At 42.7% G+C, this 19,393-nt stretch overlaps 1 protein-coding gene across 1 annotated transcript in view; it reads left to right on the plus strand.

The window, feature by feature from the left end:
- Positions 1-19,393, plus strand: part of atrn (attractin) — a gene marked incomplete at its 5' end in the record, with an annotated part of 226,984 nt that overhangs the window by 4,462 nt on the left and 203,129 nt on the right. The window contains one exon of the mRNA XM_083634035.1: positions 17,885-17,968. Within this exon, the coding sequence (XP_083490161.1) occupies positions 17,885-17,968 (84 nt within the window). The remainder of the gene's footprint in view (positions 1-17,884; positions 17,969-19,393) is intronic.

Here is a 19,393-nt window from a genome sequence, read left to right on the forward strand (position 1 = left end):
ACCTATAATAGTAGCTGAGACCAAAGCCGTGTGAATCGGAGATTGCTCTCTTGATGATTATAGAGTCTGTGTCTGTCTACTAACCTCGCGTCACCAGGCGGCGGGCCGGATAAACCCGGAAGTGAAACGAAACACTTTACGGCAGCTGCCTGCCTTCGGCCGTTTCGCTCTGCCTAGCAACAGACCATAAACAAGGAGAACGCCATGCAGGGGCTTGCTACTCTCGCGAACATCTCTCGTTATATAACAGTTTTTTTGGAAGTAATTTTGTTATTTTGTGGTTATGGCCGAAGTGGCTGCCGCAAACCGTTTCATTTCACTTCCTGATCTGCCCCGGCCACAGACAGAGACAACACTGGCTGATTCACTCGGGGTTCAAGCGAGACTACTCTGCGTTGGTCTCGTCTACTATTAGAGGTAAGATGTGATGATGCATCGATATTAAATTTAGACTGTTTAATAACAATCGAAAATCTTGCTCGTAGCTGCTTTAAAACGTTTTAGTTCGATTACGATTAGTGAACAATTATTTATTTTATATGCTTTTTTTGTTACACTGCCCTCATAGTTCTCTGACAAGATCTGTACTCTTTGTTGGTGTTTTCGCGCATGTCATCCTCCATGCCGACAGCTTCGCTTTTAGTTAGGGATGCACGATATATCGGCAATCATATCGGTATCGGCCGATGTTAGTCATTTTTTAACATATCGGTCATATCGGTATCGGTCAGATGTTGCAATGTTAATATCGGTTATCATTATCATCCAAATTCTTCACATTGATATGAAATAATGCAGTAAATCTATGATTTATGTGCTTTTGCAAATAAAGAAATGCATAACTTTTTCAAATTCAGTGTTAACATGTGTTTTTCAGTATGTACAAAATGTGATGATCATAAAAATGTGGTTTTATACAGATCATATCGACATCGGTAAATATCGGTTATCGGCCATAACAGCAATGTTAATATCGGTTATCGGCATCGGCCAAAATGTTCATATCGGTGCATCCCTACTTTTAGTGAACGCCTGAATGTGGACTAACGTTAGCTGGACGGGGCGGAGGCACTAGGGGTGTCAAAATGAATTGTTTTTGAAGGGCATGAGGACGGTTTCCTATGGTGAAGGGGAATTATTGTATCGTTAGTGCTTCCCTTTTAGACGGCGACGGCGAATTTGGGCTCAGGAAACGACACATTTTGGAACCACCCTCCAGAGTGAAATGGTTGGTGACGCTTCCCGCTGATCATTCCATGTAATCGCTTGAAGACGGCACATTTCCGAAACTCTGACGTGCCTGCACACGCGACACACGCGATTACGCCATAGCCGTGCGCGAGTTGGCAACCATTTTCAAAATAAAACGTCAGTATGAATGAAGTTTGCCAACATTCAGAATTAAGCTACACTGCGGCCAACTTCAGTTACATGTTCATAACGTTACTGCTGCGAGGAGCCGATGGCTGTACCCGGTCGGCATTTAACGTTAGTTACAAAAGCACGTCGACAGTGTTTTCTCACTGCCAGTAGCCTACAGTAGGGTTTGACAGATGGCACACTCAGCGCTCCCAGTCCTCGCTGCTCGTTAAAGATTTCCAATAGGCGTTATTCTGATAAACTGGTCACATATATGTTACATTCTCACCCGACAAATATTAAAACTTTAAAACAGTTTGGGTTTTTTTTTTAGCTTGAAAAAAGCTTTTTGGCAAGTCTAAATGACTGCGGAAGGCGGACTCTACTTCCGTGTTTAAAAACCGGAAAGACGATTACGAAATTACGTCATGCAGAGGCGTCCTTGTATGGGCAAAGAATAAGGTGATCACACTGCCACCTAGCGACCTGGCATGTACATTACGGCGTTTTAAAAATTCAACAGCGCTCATGTAAGAAGGTGTGAAGGAAAAGGTGTGAAGGAAACGCTATTGTGTCGTTTCTTTCAGAAACTGTCCTCGTGTAAAGGGCCCCTAAGATGCATCATGGCACACTAATCAAACATTCTACAACAAACGCGGACAAACACAGATCAACACAGATGTTTGTTTGCTGTTCCATGGCTGTCTGCCCTTGTTTGGAGATGTTTGGTCAGATTCAACATGTTCAGTCCTTGTTTGTCTGTGTTTAGCCCATGGCATGATGGCACGCCAATCAAACATTATCCAACAACTGCCAACATTCTTGTTGGCAGTTGTTGGAGAATATTTGTTTGGTGTGCCATGGGCTTAAGGGGACAGTTCATGACACATGCATTGGGGAAAGTAATTAACCAAATTAACATTGAATTAATTAATTAATGAACATAAGTAGCAAGATTAAGTCGATGAGAGGTTCTAAATGTCTGTTTTGATACATTTTCGGTTAATTGCCCAGCCCTACTTGTCCTATTCTCAAAGAGTTCATATTGAAACACCCAATCTTTCCATCTGTGTCAGTGCTGTCAGTGTCAGGGAGGTGGCGACAGAGTGGTCGTCTGACCCTACCCCTCACCCTGAACCTCACTAATAACAGCAGGCATGAACCTGTAATGTTGATAGGCTTAGACCTCAGCAGGCCGCTGTAGCACATTATCAGTGCAGCTCGGGAGCTTCTACTTAGCCCACCCCATTAGGCTAATAGTCACTTAATGGAATGCTAAAGTTAGCACTCTGTGATCCCACATTTGTCTGACATCAGAGCGCTGTTGTTTTGTTTCGTGGTCAAAGGGCTGATCGTTTTTTGGGGATGATGATGAGCCTGTGGTCTGAGGTCGTGTTTAGCATACAGACAATGCCACCATACAAAGCTGGCTGAATGCTAGTAAGAGCAGCTTTCTGGGCCAGCGACGTTGTACACTGCCAAGGAGTGCCAAGATGGAGTCGCAGCTCGCCCTGAGGCCCGAAGGAGCGGTGTGGACCACAACATCAATATGACGGGAGGAAAAAAACACACCGGTGTGTTTTGAGATTGGGTCTTCCTCTTCGTCTGGGAAGATTTCCCCTGGAGTTGTGGTCCTGTGTAGCTCAAAGGAGTGCTAACAGCCAGAGGAAGGGCCTCCCTTCCCTATCATGTAACTCAATGGGCAGACCATGGTGATAACATTACCAGGATTACCACACACTCATTGTACCAGTTTATTTAGCATAACAAGCATAGCAAACCAAACCTATCATAAAGGTGCCCATCAAATGTTTTGCCTTGGTGGATGCTGTGCCATGCTTTCCCCACTGAACTAAGCCTGAGCCTGCTGAATTCAGGACACTCTGTGGAGCCTCTGACATCTGTGCCCAAAAAACACTACACTGTTGTTATTGATGGTATTTATTTGAAAATCAGCCTTCAGTCACTCAATATAACTCACGGCATAACTGCCGTTCATAATTTTGATCAGTGTTGCCATGACTGAACACACATCCCATATTCACACTTTGATCAGATTATGGATGCATAAGCCAGCTTTATGTTTCCTGGCCTGAATAGCCCCAAAGACACAAGACTGTTTGTGAGTGAGATGGAGCTATTGCCGAGAGAATGGTTTGTTTTGCAGTGGGATGGGGATATGAGGCAGTTTTCTTTACAGAGGGACATGATGCTGATGGTGAATAAATACCTTGTTGACTGACTGTCCGTCATCGGGGGATATAAAGCTAAAGGCCATACGATATATCCCTGACATTGCTTTATGATGAATAGGCCTACACTTTCTTCTGCGCCAGGATCTGGGTGTATATCACAATTGTCCACCGGCCAAATGCTGATACATGATGCTGACTGTTGCCGTCTCGTCTACCTTCCAATGTGTCAGGAGATCAGATATCAGATGGAGGTCCTATTCTGTTCTAAACATTTAGATTGCTGGTGAATTTCGACACAAGTTCCTTTCTCGTCTTTGTGTTGCACATCATCAGTGATGTATGGACCTGGGGTCTTTCAGTACCAGACACCCTTAGTGTCACCATAGCCAGCGGGTAAACCTCACTCAGTCCACGAGACCTCGACAGACTCTAGGGCCCATGGGTTTTAGCCTCCTTGCTAGAGCGTCCGCCTCCCATGCCGAATGTTCCGAGTTCCATTCCATAGAGATGTGGCATGGTCCAAGGCGCGTCGTACTAGTGAACCAGGAGACTGGTTGCAATTTAGAAAACTGCGGAATAAATGTATCGGAATGATTCGAAAAGCCAAGTCCACCTATTATTTGTCTTCTCTTGCTGAGACACAAGGAAATACAGCTAACTTCTGGAAGACTGTGAAGTCACTAAGAACCAGGCCTGCTTCCTCTCTCCCGCCGCAGATTAATAGTGAAAATGGTGTTATTTTAAATAAATCTGAAATGTGTGATGTTTTTAACCAACATTTCATATCCTCGGGTCATCTATTTGACAGGCAGTCTGCAAATACGGCTCCTGCAGTTCATGTTGATGTCCCGCTATCTGATAACTCGCACAATCTTCCACATTTTTCGTTTAGACAGGTAAGCACTATTGACGTTTTTAATGCACTTACACAACTCTGCATTAAGAAGTCCAAAGTTGAGGATGACCTTGACCCATATCTCCTGCGTCTTAGTGCAGAGATAATTGCTCCTCCACTTGCTCATATTTTTAACCTAACTTTTACCTCTGGTGTAATCCCTGCTGTGTGGAAAGCTGCACAGGTTATTCCCCTACATAAAGGCGGTGACCCAAGTGGTCTGAATAACTATAGACCAATATCCAAACTGTGCTGTTTAGCCAAGATTCTGGAAAGCCTAGTCAGTACACAGTTACGTGCTTTCCTGGAGGCACATAACATTCTTCAACCTCAGCAGTCAGGTTTCAGACCAGGTCATAGTACTGTCACAGCTACAACACTTGTCGTTAATAATATATTGAATGGTCTGGATGACCATCAACACTGTGCAGCTCTTTTTGTAGACCTCTCTAAGGCATTTGATACTGTGGACCATGTTATTTTGTTAGACAAATTGTCAGCTATGGGCCTAGATCATCTTTCTATCAGATGGTTCTCTAATTACCTTTCTGAGAGAACACAGGCAGTTGTTGCCGATGGCTTTAGATCGAGCTCTCTTGTTATTGGTAAAGGTGTCCCACAAGGGTCAATTTTGGGCCCTCTATTATTCCCTCTTTATGTTAATAATATTGTACTCCCCTCACAGCATTGTGATGTCCATTATTATGCTGATGACACAATTTTGTATAGTGTTGGTGCCAGTCTTGCAGCAGCCACTGCAAGCCTGCAGACTGCTTTTGACGCATTTCAGTTGGCTCTAATTAGTCACAAGCTGGTTCTGAACTCTGACAAGACCAAATGCATGTTATTCTCAAGATCACATGGGTCTGATCCAAATGTAGGTATTCATACTCTTAAAGGTGAACAAATTGAAATTGTCAACTCTTATAAATACTTGGGCATTTGGCTAGATTCTAAGCTCTCATTTCAAATCCATGTAGGACATCTAACCAAAAAGCTAAGGGGAAAGATTGGTTTCCTTTACAGAAACAGGTCTTGTTTCTCTTTATCTAGCAGAAAAACCATTGTGCAATATCTTGTAATGTCTGTCTTTGATTATGGTGATGTACTATACATGCACGCTTCACCTTCCACACTGAAGCCTCTTGATGCAGTATTTCATAGTGCTTTGAGATTCATCACTGGTGATGGGTTTCTCACTCATCATTGTACTCTCTATGAAAAAGTAGGTTGGCCTTCTCTGACCGTCCGTAGAGATCAGCATTGTCTTTTGTTCATTTATAAGGCCCTGTGCGGTAAGCTCCCACTTTATCTGTCCTCGCTTTTAAATTTTAGTACTTTAAGTTATCAGACTCGTTCACAGACACACATTAGACTGGTTATTCCACGTATGAATAGTGAAGCAGGTAAAAATGCTTTTATCTTTTACGCACCTCATAGATGGAATAAACTTCAGGACTCTCTCAAACTGGACCAACTGGTCTCTATAGAGTCATTCAAAACGCTACTTGAGGATGGATCGCACAGGACTTGCACCTGTTTTACATTGCCCTCTTAACTGTCTGTACCTGTGATTTTATATGTCTGTATTGTTTTCATCTGTTTGAGTGTGATTGTGTTATTTTATAATGCCACAGTCTATTCTTATTCCTGATTTGTATTGTTGAACTTGTGATATTTGTTGTAAACAGGGCGTCCTTGAAAAAGAGAGCATGCTCTCAATGGTCCTCCCTGGATAAATAAAGGTTAAATAAAAAATAAATAAATTCCCAGCTGCGGGGGACTACTACACAACAAGGGTTTCCATAGGTGACCCAGGCCAGGGTTTATCAGTCCTCAGCTTCTGTCCAAGTAGCCGGTGTCATCTACAGACCAGCGCACAGCTCTCTTCCTGAGAAGATGCTCTGTGGAACCTGTGGTGGTCTCTTCTTGTGAACGCCCTACAGAGGGGCTGGGGCTGGGCTGACAACTCTCGGCAGAGGCTGAAGGCCCAGAGTACTGTTTGTGTTTGTACTGGGTTGAGGTAGAGAGATCTGTTTGTGTTTGTTTGTACTGGGTTGAGGTAGAGAGATCTGTTTGTGTTTGTTTGTACTAGGTTGAGGTAGAGAGATCTGCTTGTGTTTGTACTGGGTTGAGGTACAGAGATCCGTTTGTGTTTGTAATGGGTTGAGGTAGAGATACCTGTTTGTGTTTGTGCTGGGTTGAGGAGGTAGATAAATCTGTTTGTGTTTGTACTGGGTTGAGGTAGAGAGATCTGTTTGTGTGTGTACTGGGTTGAGGTAGAGATTTGTTTGTGTTTGTACTGGGTTGAGGTAGAGAAATCTGTTTGTTTGTACTGGATTGAGGTAGAAAGATCTGTTTGTGTTTGTACTGGATTGAGGTAGAGATATCTGTTTGTGTTTGTACTGGGTTGAGGTAGAGAGATCTGTTTGTGTTTGTACTGGGTTGAGGAGGTAGATAAATCTGTTTGTGTTTGTTTGTACTGGGTTGATGCAGAGATGTTTGTGTTTGTTTATACTGGGTCGAGGTAGAGAGATCTTTCCCATCCCCTAAATTTCAGAGGTGTAGATGGAGTTTAGAAAGTTTCTGTGGCAAATGCAGGATGGAGTTAGTTGCATGATGGAAATGAAAATGGAACCGAGAGGTAATCATTTGAAAAAATGTCAACTTCAAAATCTATAGATCTTTTAAGGTGACAAAAATGACAGATCAGTAAACTGCATGCTGGCGACGTACGCTCAGGTTTACCAACCCAGTGGCTTTATATCACTTTATACCAATTAGATGAGAGAGGAAAACATCTAATGTTGGACAGCTTTCTCTGGACGGGCCGCTGCTCCAGAATGTTTAGGAAGGAAACCATTTGTATTTTGCTCTGAAGTTTCAGTTCTTCACTTACTGTGTGTGGACAAGTGTCCATACTGAGTGACACCAGAATTCATTTTGACAAGTGTCCTTACTGACACCAGAATTCATTTTGGACAAATAGGGAGAATCTATTGCATCTCAGATTCTCAATTAGCGGGGACACTCCTCCATCGCAGCCCCACTTAGATTTAAGCTGACAATGGGCTTATTTTTACATAAGAATATTGCTTAATGCAGCAGCTTTCAACTAACCCAAAGACAGTGAGGTGTAAAATGCACAAAAACTGGGAAAATGGCCAGCATTTATGATATTTCATATGAATGACTTATGGCAAAATATGAATGACTGTGTTTCTACAGTATGAACATGTTTTTGGTATACAGCCTTTGCTGATTGACTGCCACACAGTCCGCCAAGTAACTTGCCATTTTCCGCATGTTGGCATGGCCGTGTTCAGGACGGCAGGCTGCACAACATTTGCAACAAATGGCATTTGGTGGACAGCCGGGACACTTTCAGGTGCTGAGTAGAAATGGAAATTAAATCAATTGAATGAAAATAAAGTTTATCAAAATGTCGATCACGGTTTTAAGGAGCATTCTGAGATTTCTTGAGGCATTATTGCCCTCACCCCTGTGGGGGAAGCCCCATCGCCTCTGTAGTATTTACTTTCTGTCTAGTCATGTTCTTTTTCTGTCACTGAACGGGACTGTTGTGGCGTCTGAATGAAAAATGGTGTTTGCCTTGCTCTCATGCTGCACAGATTTGCCCTTTGCAGATTACACTGCTGCCTGCCAGCCACAGCACTGTTTGCATGAGAACAAGCAGTTGTTGGATGTCACAGAAATGCAAAGATCTGCTTGTAGAGATGCGTGTCTGTCTAATAACGGAAAATACAGATGCTTGTCACCTTGTCCTTGATCTCAGGACATTTTCCACCTGTTCAGTGTGACAGTTGGCTTTTTGAAGGTGTAGAACAGGGGTGCCCAAACTTTTTTGACCCAAGATCTACTTTTCAAGTAGCCAGCCTCCCGAGATCTACCAGTCCAGTTTCAACATCGCAAACGCACACACATCGTTTCCAGCCTGCAGTAACTAACCTCACAACACTTTCTCGTTGTCCCACATTAGGGCTGTGAATCTTCACTGGCCACATGATTCGATTCGATTACGATTCAGAGGGCTACGATTCGATTAGATTATGATTATCGATGCATCTTAAATCGATGCATCACTTTTTCCCCCAATACATGATTTATTTTTTCTCACTTTACAATACAATTGCATTGTATTATGATCCATAATTAAAATAAACAACTGCATGTACTTCCATTATATTTTATTTTATTATATATATATATATATTTTTTTTTTTCTTTTTTTCCCCCTCAATGCCATGCGATCTACCACACTACCTTCGCGATCGACCGGTCGATCGCGATCGACGTATTGGGCACCCCTGGTGTAGAACATAATCACTGAAATTAACACTGACATATCAGTGTTTGCTTTAATTTTATGCAGCTGTGCTCGCTACTTGGGGGTTATATAGATTTGGTTATACATCCGCTCCTGTTTTGGTCCCAGACTAGTTATGTTTCCAGTGGGTTGCATTGCTTAAAACATTGGTTCCCAAACTGTGGTCCGCAGGGCTCCGCCTGGTGGTCCGCCAGAGAATTGCAATTTCTTTTTTTTCTTTCTTTTTTCTTCTTCTTTTTAACAGAAAACGGTTTTTACATATACACATTATTAACCATGAGGAGTAGCCGGATTGGGCCGATGTTCAGAAATATCGCGATATTTGGGAAATATCCAAATTTTGAACATTTACTTTCAGAGGCTGGCTCAGGCTCAGTTTTAAAGCCAGAGTGAAGTTTCTGCTATCATAGGAAACTAGAAGACCTAAGGAATCGATTTCTACCAACCATGTCATGCTAGTTTGTCAGGAAGCTAAATAACACTCCAAAATTAGGCTAAATTTAGGCAAGGGGAAAAATATTTTCAAAGGGGTCCTCTTTTTCACAGCCTAATGTTGGCAGGTGTGTGTGTGTGTGTGTGTGTGTGTGTGTGTGTGTGTGTGTGTGTGTGTGTGTGTGTGTGTGTGTGTGTGTGTGTGTGTGTGTCCGTTTTGAATCATTTATCATAATAAAAACAGATTCTAGGATCATAGGCCTATAGTTCTATTAGGATCATCCTTTGTGTTTTAGGTCGGGTTCACACCAGAAAGTCCGGGTCCTTGGTTCGGGCCAGAGAAGAGGATGATACATTGTTTCGTTTTTCAGCTGGTTCGGTTTGCGTTCACAAGGCCAAAATCCACTAGTCCTGCCCACACAAACCAAAGTCACGTGGGCAGAAATCTCGTTCTGTTATCCACATTATTTTTGTGAGGCTCCGCTGTAAAATAATTCTGGGAGCAATATCTGGACTAGAACGTGAGCAGCTGTGTGTTTACGCTTGTTGGCTTGACGCTGCCTGGATAGTACTCTGCACTGTATGAGCGAGAAGCGCCTGGCTAGCGGGGTAATCTGCACTGCAGCGCGTGCCTCCCGGTGCCTCCTCGCATCGCATTTCCTTGTTGAACTCCGACGTTAAAAGTTTGCTCGTTACAAAATAACACTAGTTTTGGGAATGTAGCCTAATAATGTTTTCTATCACATCCGCTAACCTGTTGCTCGTTGAACAAGTCGGCATTTATCAGCTGAGCTGCAACGTTTACAGACGGGTACATTAGACGGGCTGTGTTGTGTCAAGCTAGACGTAACGGGGGAAGAGGACAGCAGAAGGAAGCATCATGGTGCATCATGGCCGCCAAAAATAAGGTGGATTGGCCATACAATTTGTCGGGGCAAAAGTAAACAAACCCTGCCACTAGTCATTTGTGTCTGTTTGTGATGTCGCTGGTAACGAGACGAGATAAACTAGCTAACTGCTACAGCTAGCAAGCAGCTTCTTCTTCAGCGGGAGCTTCCAAAACAGGAAATAACCAAAAAAATCAACACAAAAAACCACGTGCTTCCTCCGACTAGTCCGGGTGGGGTTCACACCAGAAATGGGCCGCTCCAGAGTTCGCTTGAGAGCGGACCGAGACCACCTCTCACAGGCGAACCAGAGCGCGGTTTTTAGTCCGCACCAGAGTTCGAGTAGGAGCGTTCACACCGACCCTATGGACCGTACTAAAGGGGAAAGGTCCGATAGACCGGACTAAACAAGGCTGGTGTGAACCCGCCCTTAGAGGGATAATTGGCTGCATATACTCTTATTTTAATCTCAGATTTTTTTTTTATTAATTATCTTTTAAAGGGGTTTTGCACATAACACTCCAGTTTCATTAATACACAGTGAGATACAGTGTGCACAAAACAAATCTAAACTCAAACCATCAACCCTCCCACCCTCCCCCTCATGGTGACCGATCCCCCCACCCCAGCACCTCCCCCAGAGCTCCTGAACAATCTCAGATTTTCTTTAGAAGTGGAGCACCACTGCCAGAGGAACACAGAGAAAATACTGCAGTTATTTAGCAGTAGGCTAATGAAATGAGTGTGAGTTTTTTCGCCTCTAAAGTCCAGAGCCATGCAGCCTCTGAGGAGCCCTGTTTGTCTGTTAGCTGGTCCAGAGCCCTGCAGCCTCTGAGGAGCCCTGTTTGTCTGCTAGCTGGGAGAGCTGAGTCTCCCCACAGGCCGGGCGGTATTAGCACTGTAATGACGGCGTTAGTGTACTCGTTAGCTATCTGCCGAGACCTGCCATGTGAAAAGAACTGCTCTTAAAACACATTCATTAGAAACACTGAGCCAGCGATATTCACAAAACTCATTTGTTTTATCTCCTTGGGGGGGAACATGAGGGGAGAAATGGCTCAGTTAGGCAGCCTTAGTTCTTGTGAGAAATTATTTATCTGAAGCATTAATTTCTAAAATGGTATTATGCATTTCTTTCAATAGTACTGACATATTGAGGTTCCAGTCTGTCGGTGTTGTTGTTTTGTAAAACAAGGACTAGTGTAACCCTGCAGTGTTGTGTGCTGTCCACCATCTTTAATGTTTTGTGTGTGTGTGTGTGTGTGTGTGTGCACACGCACACACAAAACACACAAAAGTTTAATCCACATGTGCCTCTACCCGATAAGCCTATCTGCTGCTTTGGTTTAAGTTACATTATTTTCGTGTTTCTTGTCTTGTGGTACCGTATATCTACACAAAATAAATAAAGTTGTGTAGAGATATGTTTAATTTGTATGCCGATATCTTTATGTATTGTGTCAAAATTTCAGTTTCCTACTCAAAACCAAACCAATGTATGAATGTAACCTCACAGACATGCAAAACATGGTTTTTCCATCTAACTCAAAGGTACGCCACCTTTGTATTATTATTGGTTGGCACCTTTGTTGAACATTTAAATTGGTGCGCACACAAACTCTTGTTTGTTTATTTGTTTCACACACATCAAGGGGCACTTTACACGAGGACGGTTTCCTATGGAAACGGGGAATTATTGTATCGTTAGTGCCTCCCGTTAAGACGGCGACGGCGAATTCGCGCTTAGGAAACGACACATTTTAAAACCACCCTCCAGAGTGAAATTCTTGGTGACGCTCCCCGCTGAGCGCTCCATGTAATCACTTTGGAACGGCACATTTCAGAAACTCTGACGTGCCTGCACAGGCGACACACGCAATAGCCGTGCGCGAGTTGGCAACCATATACAACGTCAGTATGAATGAAGTTTGGCAACACTCAGAGTTAAGCTACACTCTGCGGCCAACTTCAGTTACATGTTCATAGCGTTACTGCTGCGAGGAGCCGATGGCTGTCCCCTCCCCGGTCGGCATTTAACGTTAGTTACAAAAGCACGTCGACAGTGTTTTCTCACTGCCAGTAGCAGTAGGGTGACAGATCACAGTCAGCGCTCCCGGTCCTCGCTGCTCGTTAAAGATTTCCAATAAGCGTTATTCTGATAAACTGGTCACATATATGTTACATTCTCACCCGACAAATATTAAAACTTTAACAGTTTGGGGTTTTTTTTTAGCTTGAAAAAAGCTTTTTGGCAAGTCTAAATGACTGCGGAAAGTGTACTCTACTTCCGCGTTTAAAGCGAAATTACGTCATGCAGTAAGCATCCTTGTATGGGCAAAGAATAAGGTGATCACACTGCCACCTAGCGACCTGGCATGTACATTACGGCGTTTTAAAAATTCAACAGCGCTCATGTAAACAGGGAGAAGGTGTGAAGGAAAAGGTGTGAAGGAAATTGTGCTATTGTCGTTTCTTTCAGAAACTGTCCTCGGGTAAAGGGCCCCAAAGATAAAAACACAATAAGTAAATAATAAAAAAACAAAGTACATGTGAGGGTTTGGTAGAAGTCAATAGAGGCTTATATGAAACCACACCGAAAAACATATTAAAGCTAAAAAACAAACACAAAAATCACCGGCACATTACAAACATCAAAGGTAAATATAAACTGCCCCACATACGTCCAGAACCATGGTTAAAAAGAGGAAGGGAAAAAATGCAGAGAAGCAGGAATAGACATGATGCCATGTTAGCAATATGAATAACAGTTTCCAAGAGTGATAAATATTGTTTCCATTAATGTTTTTGATAGCAGGGCAATTCTAAGTCTCTTTTTGTACATAGATAAAGACACAGAGGAATCCATTAAATGTACATTTTCATTCACGCCACGGTATTTGATAGAAAACTGACCATGTGATGTTTTATAGAAAGTAAGATAAAGATGCTTAGCATGTCTAGTTGGCTAATTATGAATTTGTGAATTATTTACAAAATAATAACTAAAACTGAAAGGTAAATCTGCAAGGTCCGGTTTAACGTGAATTGATTGTTGCAGCTTGCGCATTTCCTCGTAACGAGGAAATGCGGAACTCAAAGCCGGAACTCAAATCAACTCTCAACAACTGTCAAACTATTCATCATTCATCTAGTTTGACAGTTATTTGAGAGTTGATTTGAGTTAATGAGTTATTAATTTGAGTTAGCGTGGACCAGTGATGTCACTGGTCCACACTTTAACACTCAATAACTGTCAAATTAAATGACAGACTTCAAAACCGTTTACAGTTTTCTGATATACTACTGATGTTCTAATGATACAAAGCTGATTGAAAATGGGCGGAGTGTTCCTTTAAGTAAATACGGTAGTTACTGAGCCACTTGTGAACATTTCCAACTGTGTATGCCACACACATTCTCCAGCCTTTGCCACCTTTGTCAAAAAAAATTTACATGAATATTATTACGTTAGTTCTCTTATATACATTTTTTTTCGTGTCTCACAACGCCCTTGGCATGACCTCATCAGAAGCTCATATTGCATTCAGGATTGGCTGGAACCAAACGCGTTCATCTGCTCTCTCTGGCCTAGTTGATCTGCTTTGTCAGCTCTAAATGAGTATACAGCCTATAGTCATGTTTTCATTGTTCTAGGTCAAGTCCAGCTTCCTGATTGAAGCCACAGACTGAACTAAAACAATGATGTGACCGTCTGCCAGACCGCCATGCAAATGATCGCAAATTAGGCCAGGTGTTCGTGGATAATATGAAACCACATTTATGTTTCAAGTGAAACTTTTCATTCACTTCTTAATGACATGTCTGATGAATTTCTCCATCCACAAGTGGAAGAGGTAGCACAAGAGAATTGTTACAGATTAGCATCATATGCTATGCTTGGCCTGTAAAGTTGTTGTTAACTTGCCACCAACACCCTTGGCCTTGGACCTTGATCCTCCCAGCCAGCCCACACAGCCGGGGCTACTGGCCTGCATGTCGGCTGCTATGGTAGCAAGACTCAAAACATGAGACAACCACAAAAAGTGGTTTATCTTGAGAACCGTTCATCCGATTGACTTCAAACTTGGGGAGTGTGCTCCTGGGAACTCAAAGTAGTGTGGCACTGAATGTCTTGCAATTTGACATAGTGCCACCTGCTGGGAACACAAAAATCTATCTCGAGAATTTATCTCGAGAAACATTTGTCCGATTGTGACTTCAAACTTGAGGAGTGCGCTGCTCAGACCCCGATGGAGTGCGGTGCCGCATTTCATGCAATTTGGACTTATTCCAGGACTGTCTGTATGTCTGTCCTTCGCGTATCTCGAGAACCGTTTGTCGGATCGACTTCAAACTTGCGCTTAGGGGGACCTGACAGAGTGCAGTGTGTGCGGGGGGGAAGCGCCCACGGGGTGGTGGGGGGGAAGCGCCCACGGGGTGGTGCATGGGGGAACGGGCACTGCACTAGTTATTCTTAAATGCAATACATTAACAACATGGTTTGCTTTTGACAAAAGAAGGTTTACACCAAGGGCAAACATGCTGGGTTTGTATTGAATACAAGTATTATTTGCATTGATTTTTTTAACCTTTGTTTGCAGTTATTTGTTTTTCAACTTGTGTTTTGTGGAGTCCGGCAGCTGAACAATGTAGGAGTGTGTTCTCTCCACGCACGTTGTTCAGTCGACAGCTGCTTGTGTAGCAGAGTCAGTGCACCTTGAGACCTAGACAGATAATGATACAATCTGACTGCATGTAAGTGTCCCCTGTGTAATTCACCTCCGCTTGGCTGCCGTGTCATCAAGCTGGAAGTGATGGGACAATAACAGAGGCTCGGCACCATACTGTACTATTACAGTGTTTGTGTGGCTGCAAGTCATGGTGTCGATGTCAGATAATAATTTGCTGCGACTGGTTTAATCATTCTCAACCCTTTAACTGTCGTATTTGTTGCTCACTCAACCACCAAGCTGCATTAAGCTAGAAAGTTATATGGAAGAAGTTAGTGTTTACCTGTGCTGCTGCTGGTCTGCTGACTGGCCGTTGTGTAAAAACATTGTGGGTAATGATTTGCTCATTTTCGTCCTGTAAATTCCCTAAATTGTTGCCTAAATTTCGAGTCCAAAAATCTAGATAATGACATGACAAAGGGACTAGTACTGTGGAAACAAAGTTCACACGTCAACTGACTTTGAGTAAATATCCTTATAAAACCTTCAGTCAGCATCAGCAATCAACATTTTCTGTGCTAATAAAGTTTGCTGGTAGAGGTCATAGATTAACACATTCACTGCCAGCCGTTTTTTCAATACTGTAGGTAGGTTCTGCCAAGTTTTTTTTTTGAGGATTCTGGCTCATCTTTCAAGAGCCGAGGATTCTTTTCTGCTAAGATTTTGTGAACACAAATGATCTCAAAAGAACTAATAGAATGTGTGCTTTCTCTGTCTAAAAGAGTTAGTTTGTAGAGTTAGTAGTTATGTAGGCATTAGCAGTAGAATACAGCATGGTTTCAGCGTCTGAAAATTTATTCTGAGATAAATGGCTTTTTGTGAAATTCGATAGAACAGTCACTTTAACCATTTATTTTTGGCGTAAGACGTCAGACATCTAAACAATAGTTTTGAACAGTAATTTCCTCCATAGCAGCAGGAAACCCCCCTCTCCTTCAAACTCCTCCCTCCGTGGGTGTGTCTCTGGTGGCTTTGCAGCGTTTGTCACAAGCGAGGCTCTGCCTGTCTGTGCTGCCTGGCTGCTGGCGGCTGCTCTTTGGGCGAGTCTGCATGAGTCGTTTCGATTGTGAGCTCAGCTGCAATGAAGCTGCGTGCGATTGTGGGCTTTCTGCGGGTGTTTCAAAGTGTGTTGCACGCATAATCTATTATGCAAATTTGCAATCCCCCACCGCCAGCTCCCAGCGCGATAATGCGCGAAAGCGAAAGCGTTTTCGCCAATCCATTTTACAGTATGAGAGAACGGTTTCCTCGCGCGTTCCCCTGCAGTTTTGGCTCGGCTTTTTCTAGTCTGGAGAGCACTGTCGCCACTTAGTGGGTCGGTGGAATGGGTTGTACACGTTCGGTGGCTCCAATATTTTTATAGGAGACGTGGGGGGCGTTGATCCACGTCCCACCGTCAATTTTTTTTTTTTTTTTTAAGACGAGATATCTCGTCATTTGCAGTCAACCGTTGGATTTTGTAAGACGAGATATCTCGTCAATGGCAGTGAACGTGTTAATAGAGAATTTGAAGGCGGCCTCCATCAAACTTGGTGCCACCTCAGCACACCTCAGCATAGGTGTCTTTATGGAAAACACTCTTTTCTAGCAAGTGTTGCACTCGGTGAATTTCTGTCATTTGTAATTGCGGCATTACGCCAATGTGTTGACAATTTAATGTTAAATATTTTTCATACAGTTATTTGTTTAAAAAACAGCCTTCTGAGGACCTTTGCATAGTCAAATCGGTGCACAATCAACATCTATTTTCAGTCCAACAAAACTCTGTTATTGCACCTTAAAGCAATCAGTAATTAGTTGACATTGATTAATTTAAACAGATCTTCCATTAAGCAATCAGCAGTCTGATTGGTCAAAGACGTGATTGAGTTTTGCTGATGAAGTATAGCTGTAATTTTTTGCTATGCCAACTCTTGTGGTAACCAGTTTACTGTCTTTCTTGTTTTGTACTTGAACTTGTCAGACAGAACATGTGTTATTGATAATTAGGGCTGGCACGGATCACGGATAATCCATGACCCGTACGGATCAGCCTCCATGGTTCGGAACGCGGTTCGGAACGTCAATGGTCCCCCCCCCCCCTTTCGTTTCATTTAACGTTTAACGTTAGTGTATGAGAACGCCTGCACCGCAGCCAGACACAGACATGGCAAGCACAAGTGAGCTTCCTCATCCCTTGTCGCCTCTGTAAAGTCTCTCTGAAGGCTGTGGCTAGTGGCTACTAAAGACAACAAACTTATTTCAACACCTCTGAAAAAGCACAGGAATGCGAGCAGCGTGTTGCGGGCTGCACAAGATAACGAGAGCCACAACACACACACACACACACACACACGCGCGCGCACACGTTTCACGAACACATTATCACCGGACGGTTGCCTTGGACACATAACAACAAAACAACACGTGGGGCCACTGAGTAGCTTAACGTAGCATCAACGTTATGTTTCCAGACGCCACCGGTCTGGTCTGTACCCGTGTCAAGTGACTACGTTAGCAAGCAACAGCCAGGAAGTTAGGCGCAGTGCCACCTAAAACAGGAAGTTGGGTTGTTCTGCCTTCAGAGTAAAAGCATAAATTGTGTCATGAGAAAAAAATATTTTTTGAGCTGTGCAGGGCAACAAATGGTTAGAGAAGTATAATAGTATTAAAAAATCAAATTGAAAGTCTAATTTTGAGAGAAAAAATCTGATATAGCCTATTATTATTTTTTTGCTGATCCGAAAAATCCGTGATCCGTGGCTCAAAATCCGTCATGTGATCCGATCCGTGGGTTTTCTGATCCGTGCCAGCCCTATTGATAATTGTTGCAGAAAAGCCCTGATCCCCTTGGTGAGCTTTTCTGATTGTGAGTGATTCAGTGATACCAATGTTGTGCCTCATCACATCATACCATCGCATCACCATCATACCCACACTCACAGTAGAGAACATAGTTTCTGGAATGATCACTATTTAATATTGCTACATTGTATGGAATTAAACTCTTAGGTCTTAATTTGTAATCTTTACTCTCCTCTCTTGTCCGTCCCTCTCAGGCTGACGGGGCCCTCTGGGTATCTGACCGACGGACCAGGAAACTACAAGTACAAGACCAAGTGCACCTGGCTCATCCAGGGACAGTAAGTTGAACAGTAGGGCACAGATGCAACCCTAGGGGCGCAAACACAACACTAGATTTGGACTGAATTTGGAACCAATTAGGCTGCTCCACATATATTTTATAAGTTCTCCCAGGCTTTCTTGGAGCGCTTTGGCTTGAAAATGTGGCTCTGACGGTAGCGGAATTCCTTGATTAGTTCATTGAGTGTGCAGCCACCCCCATGTAACAGCATTAGGAACAGAACTACTGTAGGTGAAATTGTATTTTTCGAAGACTTCTTCACATTTGTTTTAAACTGCTTTAAGTGCCTGATGATGGGTAAAGGTGTATTATCGATTGTAGTCCAAAAGTACGGTAATCTAAATTGACTTTTAAATAATTTCCTGTGGTGGACTAACCTTTCTGGCATCATTTTACACAGTTGGCATTCAAGTAACTGAAACAAACCATAAAATACTTTACAGTTACTGTTTGACGAAGGCCTGATCAGTTCCAGCTAATCTTCCATGCAATAAGCTATGATCTCTCATTGATTTAATCTATTAAATACACATTATACACACTATTCTGCCATAAAGGAAACAGGTTAAAACTTTTGGGGTGGTTGAAAGATGGATTGTGATAATCAGGGTTGCAACTCAGTATTATGAAGGCGATCATAATGGTTGTTTTCTGTACAGCCTACACTGCAATCTTTCACAGAGATCCAGCATTAGGAATTGAGTTGACCCAGAAGTGGATGGACAAAACTAATGGCAAAGTAACTGTGTGAGAAATTCAATATCCTTCCTCTGTTGTCTTCAGTCAGCATAACTACTCTGCAAACTATCGATTCAGACCTGCGATGATTCTTCATCTCTTGAACTGCTAGCTCATTCAAACCATAAACTGCTTGATTACATTTGCATTTCGGGCATTTAGCCAACACCCATTCAGAGGGATTTAACATGAGGCTGAGGGTTGGGGTTCAGCGGAGAGTCTTGCTCAAGGACACTTGGACAGGACAGGTGGCTGTGAGGGGATTGAACTTTTTTCAACTTCCGGCTCCAGGATGGTCTCTGTAATCACTAGGCCATGTTACCAGGCCAGCATTTTCATTACACACTAGGGGTGTCACGATATTTCGTTGCACGATATATCGCGATATCGAAACGTCACAATATCAATATTTTTCTTTCACCATGCAACAAACATTTAGTTTGTGACAGTGTGACACATTCTATTGCAAGAGAAGCATTATCTTCCATGTTGTTTTCTAGTTATTATAATAACAATTTCCAAGAACAGCATTTGTTTTGTATTTTGTGTATTTCAAATGAAAGACTATTTTTCCAGTATTTTCCCAGGGCTCCCTTGAAAAGAGGTTTCGATTTCAACGGGACTCACATGGTTAAATAAATGATAAATAAATACATAAAAATTATTTACTTTTGTTAAAAAAAAT

This window comes from Poromitra crassiceps (genome assembly GCF_964638095.1).
Source record: "Poromitra crassiceps genome assembly, chromosome: 3".
NCBI classification, from domain to species: domain Eukaryota; kingdom Metazoa; phylum Chordata; class Actinopteri; order Beryciformes; family Melamphaidae; genus Poromitra; species Poromitra crassiceps.